The sequence below is a fragment of the Glycine max genome, chromosome 7 (assembly GCF_000004515.6).
Source record: "Glycine max cultivar Williams 82 chromosome 7, Glycine_max_v4.0, whole genome shotgun sequence".
NCBI classification, from domain to species: Eukaryota; Viridiplantae; Streptophyta; class Magnoliopsida; order Fabales; family Fabaceae; genus Glycine; species Glycine max.
This window is the reverse complement of record NC_038243.2, coordinates 36,753,574-36,761,011: the sequence shown is the minus strand read 5'-3', so window position 1 is coordinate 36,761,011 and position 7,438 is coordinate 36,753,574. Positions and strand designations below refer to the sequence as shown.

At 34.5% G+C, this 7,438-nt stretch overlaps 1 protein-coding gene across 2 annotated transcripts; it reads right to left on the bottom strand.

Moving 5' to 3' along the window:
- LOC100777843 (general transcription and DNA repair factor IIH subunit TFB2) lies at nt 1–6,863 on the bottom strand. Of its 2 annotated transcripts, none has more exons than XM_014778120.3 (15): nt 6,288–6,863; nt 5,564–5,731; nt 4,910–4,978; nt 4,530–4,623; nt 4,255–4,355; nt 4,105–4,150; nt 3,961–4,020; nt 3,390–3,458; nt 2,921–3,004; nt 2,720–2,803; nt 1,930–2,015; nt 1,567–1,657; nt 605–685; nt 442–516; nt 1–367 (listed from the first exon to the last, which is right to left on the bottom strand). In XM_014778120.3, exons 1-15 carry the CDS (start codon nt 6,398–6,400, stop codon nt 233–235), a joined length of 1,356 nt encoding a protein of 451 aa, XP_014633606.1. In that variant the 5' UTR covers nt 6,401–6,863; the 3' UTR covers nt 1–232. The 2 variants fall into 2 exon arrangements, with proteins under 2 accessions (XP_014633606.1, XP_040873284.1); XM_041017350.1 differs by having other exon boundaries at nt 4,255–4,322; nt 6,288–6,855.
- Nucleotides 6,864–7,438: the final 575 nt, after the last annotated feature.

The following is a 7,438-nucleotide window of genomic DNA, read 5'->3' as shown; positions in this document are numbered from 1 at the left end:
TAACTTTTAAATTTTTAATTATATATATATAAAAGGTTTCACAGCATTCAAGTAATAAAAGGATCCCCTCCCAACACCAAAAAAAAAAGGAAGTCAAAACTAATTTACCTTGAAGGCAAATACATTCTTTTTTAAAAAAAATTCTAAAAGGAGCTCAAAATGCATTTTCCCCCCGGTTTTCCATTTGCATGTTGGCAGGACCAGGATGCATGAGATGGTGTTGCCTTTGCTGTTACTTTTGACGGCGTAAATAATCTCGTACATACGGATGTACCTCGGTCTTAACAACCATATGCATCTTCTTTGAATCTTCCCACAACAAACCATTCCATTCTCTAGCACAGTCACATGCTCCTTCAAACACATCCTGCTCACAAATTATACAAATAATAAGACACACACAAGGGCTTATTCTCAAATCAATGATGCTAAGTTGCTTACTCTGGAAGGGAACTCATCGTAATAATATGTGTCTGTCATCTCAACTCTGTTTAGATCTGCTTCCCACAGCCTAATCTGTCACCATTACAATGCTACATATCAGAAAATGAAAACAAACAGTACATATGCGTGTGTGCAACCACACAATATTAAGATCAAAAACCTGTTCTGTGACATTTTCAGGCACAGATGGTACCCTCTCTGCAACACGAGGATGAGCATTTTGCTGAAGGAAAGTGACTATCTGCAACATCAACGCAGGTGGTTGTCTGTGTAAGATATTGTTCATAGTAAACTTTCAAAAGTCAACTCAAACATGTTAGTATAGGCTTATGTTTAAAGACTAAAGGTGTTTTTGTTTTAACAATAATGACACTAGAGAGATGGATTTGAGTGAACGTGCATTGGAATGTGTGATAACTGTAAAACAAACGCACACTAACCTACAACAATAGTAAAAAAATGCCAAAAGCTTTAGTGAATACAAGCATGTCAGGGTGAGGAAGTGTATAGCAGTAAAGAAATTCATCTATTCATCAGTGTAGGTCATTCAAATGAAAGGTCAGTGGGTAGAAAGGGTTGAGGTTGAGGCTAGTCCCCATATCATGTCTAAAATTGACTAGCTTAATAAATTCCTGCAGCAGAACTACTTATGTAAAGGATTATTTTACAAAAGTGAAATGGTCAAAACAACATTCAGGGGGCAAATAGACAAAACTGATACAACTGGTATCCACAAATAGAAGAATTCACACAACAGTACACAGAGGTAGAGAGAGAAAAAGGAAAGTAATTATCTATTGATTACTGAGAATTCAAGTGTCTCAGCACTCTCCTCCACAATGAGTGTCCCCAAAAACTACCTATGCAATATCTACTGCACTGCTATTTATAACAATTAACTCCTAGCTACCTAACTGATCCATGTGACCACTTAACTAATTGACTTGTGGATCAGTTAGGTTTGCTATCTTCCTAATCCTTCTGGAATACACTTTAGGAATGGGCCCCTTATTCCTAACAAAAGCATAGCAAGAAATAAATCATTACCATCTATCTGCAGAAACCAAGTATTATATTATAAAAGCAGATATTACACACAAATTTCTATTTTCTAATACTTACCTGCTCTGCTGTAATGCCATTTTCATAAGCACTATATAAGCTTTCTTTCGTAATAGCCCCAACAATAAGATTTGGAAGTTGATACTCTACCCTGTGTACACCACACGCATTGATACTAAGCAATGATACTTTGTTGAAATAGGCAGCTCAAAATTTAATAGCTAATTAGTGGTTTCATATACAAATAGTGCCAGAAAAATTAAGGATATTCCAAAAATATTATCCAGGAAGAACAACTTCTGATATCTATAAGTATTATGTAGTTCCAAAACACAAATGCCAGGAAAAAATAAGGAAAGACTAGAAGCTTTCTTTGACACAAATTGCAAAATATAACATTCTACAAAGTATTTGGTGGCATACCTTGAGAATAGCCGCAATATCTCACAATGTAATTTAGAAGTTGAGTAAGCATAAACTCTAAAATTTGTTTCCACAACCACAAATCCCTGAAAATATTAAATAGAATGACATTTTTTTCATTAATATTCACAATCGTACAGGAATTTTTATTTTATTTTTCAAAATAGGCATATTTAGTGTTACAATAACAGAAGATAATTCATTCATTAAAGCCAACCAAAGGTTAATTGACATGTCAAGCGGTCATCAGTCTGGGTAGTTAGTGATGATCAGTCAACACAAGATTCTTGAACAAGAATCAACACATCTCCTACGTGTATTGTGTAATCCAGTAAAACTTGGAAACTCTAAAGAACACAAGTTTATGCAAACTTGGAATGATTGAGATGAAGAAACCAAAACACCTAACCGACAACAGTAATCCACACATATGAAGAAGCAAAACAACTTGGCCGTATTTATTGAAATAAATCACATTAATACTAAAAAAAACTATAGAGTATAACCCAAAAGATCATCTAAATCAATTTTCAAAGTTTACTTTTTTTATTGAAGCGTAAATTTTATTAGAAGGAAAGAAGGAAATATAAGGAGAAGAATAAGCCACCCTATGTGAACAAGGCACAACGGAAAAAATGCAGCTGAAACAAACAAACACATTGATACTACTGAGCCTTTCACTATTCAGCACGTCTGTGAAGGAGTTTTCCTAAAAGAAACCCCATCGTAAAACAAGGCCATGTTCAAAATTTTCTATCAAGATAAATCCATTCTGAAACCAATAAGAAACCTGTTTTCTAGATGATGAATCAGCCAAGCTCATTGAAAGATTGGTCGCCAATTTAGTAGGTATAAACCAACTCCCTTTCCTGCCCTATAAGTTGTCACAAAAAGAAGAAACAGAAGACAAATTCTAATGAATAAATATATACAATTAAAATCATCATGAACCTTGTCACGTCTGAAAAGATAAGCATGGAAGTATTATAACCTGCTGAATTTTTACCAATCCAAGGTCTGCTAGGTCATTAATTATGGTCCTCTGAAAACTAGTCAATGTGTCAACACTATAAGCCTGAAGCATTAAAAAAATTAAGTGTCAAAGTCACAATGAATTCCGGTTACATGAAAAGGAAGTAACAGTTTCAGTAATCATAGCTATAGAGAAAAAAGGAACAAGAAAGCAAAGGTCTGACTAGTCCAACACTTGTGCAAGTAATGTAGAATACTATTAGAATTCTAAAGGAGATGAAAAGGGATTTCATTAACCAAGTAATAGAGTAGTACAGATGAGTTTATATAGATAGAATTGATGTTGAGACAGCTGTCAAAACAGAACTAACACTCTATAACTACACAGTGCTAGCAGTTGAATAACTGCTGCAGTTGCATACTCTAATAACACCATAATATAAGTTTTTATGCAACAAAATTCTCATCAAAGAACCATAATGTCTTACCTCCCCAATGACATGAAAACTAAGTTCCAGCATGAATGAGATCAAATCAGCTGCATCAACACCTCTATCCTGCATCAAATTGGATAATGAAGAGCATTAGAAAATAAATGGAAAAATATTATTAAAAAAAAAAAGTTAGAGCCAGTGTCATGAAACCCAGTTCGACCCGGCCGGTCGGACTGGTCCAACCAAGACCCGGTGGCCTAACCAGATTGGTCATGCAATTGACCCTGCCGGTTAGGTCACCAAATCCCTGGACCGGTCTGACCCGGCCAAGGTTGGATTGGTCTGATCCGCCCAATTTAAAAAAAAAATGGACCACCTCTACGTCGTCATTTTGATGTCTCATTATTATTAATTGTTATTTTAGATTTTGGAGTATGGATGGATTTTTCTTAATCGAATAATGTTAGTTATATACTTATATGTAATAGATACATATATAATTTTGAATTTTTAATATATACTGGATCAAACCAGGCCAATTACTGGCCTGCCAGTTGGACCACTGACCCACTACCTCGACCAGGTCAATGACCGGACTAGGTTTCATAACACTGGTTAGAGCTACCTCAGAATTAGAGATATATTCCCTGATGATGTACCAAAGCTGTGCATTTGTATCCATCAGCTGTAATTCACAAGGAACAATCTTTATATTTAGGAGAATGCATTACATTAAATACAATTGGCTTATAAATAATTTGGCGCATACCAAAAACTGGAAACCACTTTCAGTTAATTTTGGAGCTTCTTTGTCTCTGTATTTGCACATGAGAAAATGATATCAAACATGAGATTTTCAATACACACACATACAAGCAACTGCTACAAATGAGAAATACTACTGCCAAGGAAACAAAACCTGTGACTCAGGATACGCCGCTGGAAAACCTTCATCAAGGAAGAGCTAATATTTAAGGGCTTTTCAACCTGACTTGGGCTTATAAGTTGCAATAAGAAACACTAGTTCATCGCAAAAGAAAGTCACATAAAAGGCTTCATTTTAGCCAAAATTTAAGCAAGGTGCTGTACATCAAATAACTAAAGTAACTTATGAAAGAAATAATATTAAGAAATAAAATAAATAGATGTACAGTTTTTTTAAAAAAAATGGAATGAGAAGATCAAACATTGTACCTCCCATTGTTCTAGAGCATAAGCCTCAAGATTCTCTAATGTTGGGAGCCTTACAGTAATATTAGAAGGCATTGATTCCCTTGGCAAAGTTCCACTGCCATATTTAATCACAAGGAAATATTACCAGCTAAAGCAAATATTACAGTCTACATATTAATAATTACATTACAATAATTGCTCTTCTTGAAAATTCAGAATAGAGGAGTGACTATGGTCATTTAATTTCATGGAGAGACCATTCTCAGCCTATATAGGCTAATTAAACCATGACCCATCATACATAAAGTAGAATAGTCAGCATAGCAGCGAGAGAACAAGACAAGCTAATGATTACCATGGTCCATCCACAGAAAAGGAAGAAAAAATGATGTATTACTCACCCTTGTACTAAAAGTTTTTGGAGACTTCTCTGAAATGTTGGATTAACTTTGTAAGTCTTTTCATTCTTCCTGCCAGAAAGAGGAAAAACTTACTGAAGTAAATGGGATAAGGCAAGGCTCCAAACTGGTAAAATGCTAAAAGTGATGTTCTAGAACTATGGAAACTTAGCTAGACGCAAAGACACATAAAGAGAAGAAGAATATATACAATCCACAGAAATGAACTACATACGTATCAATATCAGTTTCTCTTACTTGTAAATTGAAGAATAAAATGAATAGAGCTAAGTGATCAGTATTGAGTATTAAATGCTATGAAGCGATTGATAACTTTACACAAATATGTTCTGAAAGAAACAAAGGAGAAAGCAAACAAATATCATGCATGCCATGGAGCATGCAAATCAGATAAGCAAATATGTTCCGTCGAACTACAACATGTCAAAAATAAAATAAGATTTTATCACAAAGACAATTAAACAAATTACAAGATGCAAAAAAGGCGTGTACTCTCCATACTAAGAGCAGCATTTATCCAATTGTCATTTGAAATGAATTGAATCAACTTGAACCATTACAAAGCACAAATGTCTACTTTTCATTTTCACAGAAACATAAAAATACAAAACGTTTCATTAGAGAATAAATGCATACCTGTCAACAGCTTCAAGGAAAACTCTCAATTGAACCAACCTATCAATGGCCACTCTGTGCTTTGAAACTCCAGCCGGAAGCACCCATTCCTCCAACAATTTAGCTGCCACTGGCACATCAATATGCAGCATCTGTATGACATATTTCTTCGCAAGAGGTGGAACAGACCTAACGTTTTAAAACATATGTCTGTTAAAGCCACAAAATAATACTCGAGAAACTAAATTCTCTACCCCACTTAACTCTGAACTTATAGGTGAAAAGATAATCCATAATAGTAATTCCACTATAATGGCAGCATCAAGTTGAGGATATTTTGTATTCCAAAAAAACACAATGGCTAGCAACACACCCTTTTGAACACATTATCTGTTATAGACTGAAATTTATAAGAGATCACAGAAATTTATCGCCCTCACTTCTTATTTAAATCACCTTCATGATTTTGTAGTTTCTAATAAATTTTAATTCAACCAACATAAAGAGCGTGTTAGAGAATTTATTACTAGCACTCCTCTTCCAAAAAGGCCAAAAACTATTAAAACTTAACACCATACTTATGAAGGGAGGGTGAATGGGTAAGAATATGTTACTGAGGCAAATTGAATGAGTATGCAAAATATCCACAACTGATTTCCCAAAAAAATAAAACACAAGGAAACTTTGAACCCAAAATAATCAGTAACTTGGTTCCAGTAAGAAAAAAAGGTAGTAAAAAAATGACCTGAGAATAGCTTCACAGATGAATCCGTTTTCATAGAGCTTATCGAGCTTCATGGCAGGCATGGAAGCCACCATGTCCATGAAATTCTTGGCAATGATCCTAACCTCTGGCATTGTGATTCCGACACCACTACCACCACCTTTTCTTTCTCTTTAATCGGATTCTAATTAAAGGGGTCTTTATGCAGAGCTTAAACCACCAAATTAAAAGAAAAAGCGAGAGACTTTATGAAACCCCATCAAGAACCTCGTTTCGTTTCGTAATTGTAGAGCACACAGAGACGCTTTGCAGAATCAAATTGGAGGATCCAATGAGAACGGCGAAAAGGGTCTCTTGCGGCGGTGATAATACGCACCGTTTTGGATTTGAAACTATCACGTGAAGTTGGGGAGAGAGGGTGGTGACTGGTGAAGATAAGAGATGAGATGAGAAGAGAAGAGAAGAGAGGTCGGAAAACTGCTTAAGGAAGTTGGAGAAGCAGTTATGGGCGTATGGCAGCTCTGGTTCCGGGGAGTCAAAGGAGCAACACCAAGGAGGAAGAGGAGGAGAACAACATATTTTTAAACATGTTTAATTTATTCATTTGGTTTTATAGATATTGAAACTTATTATTAATTTCCATGGGCAAATATGATCATTTTGATTGCGTAAAAAATTTAGTTTCTGAAATAAATAAATAAAATAGAATATATATTTTTGTCTCTATTAATAATGAAAAATTTAAAATTCGTTCTTCTAAATTTTTTATTATATTTTTTGTTCTTGTAAAATTGAAATGTGTTATTTTTTTTATCGGAATTAGACTTTGACGAATCCGAGTCACGTGACATCTTTTAACACTTAAATTAGAGGTTAAAATATATTTTTCATTCCTATAAATATTAAAATCTTCAGAATTCATACTTACAAAAATTTGAGTCTTTTTTTATCTTCGAAAAATTGAAATGCGTTACTTTTTAACGCGGAAGTAGGTTTCATTTTTTTATTGGTTTCATTGATGATCATGAGAGTGAATGAATTTGGAAGCAGGTTGTTGAGTTTGTTGGAGACGTTTGATTCCGACATAATATTAGGATTGGTGGTCATATCGTTGAGTTTGGAAGTGAAAATGTTAGATTTTTGAAAGGAAGGAGACTTCAAAAAAAAAAAAA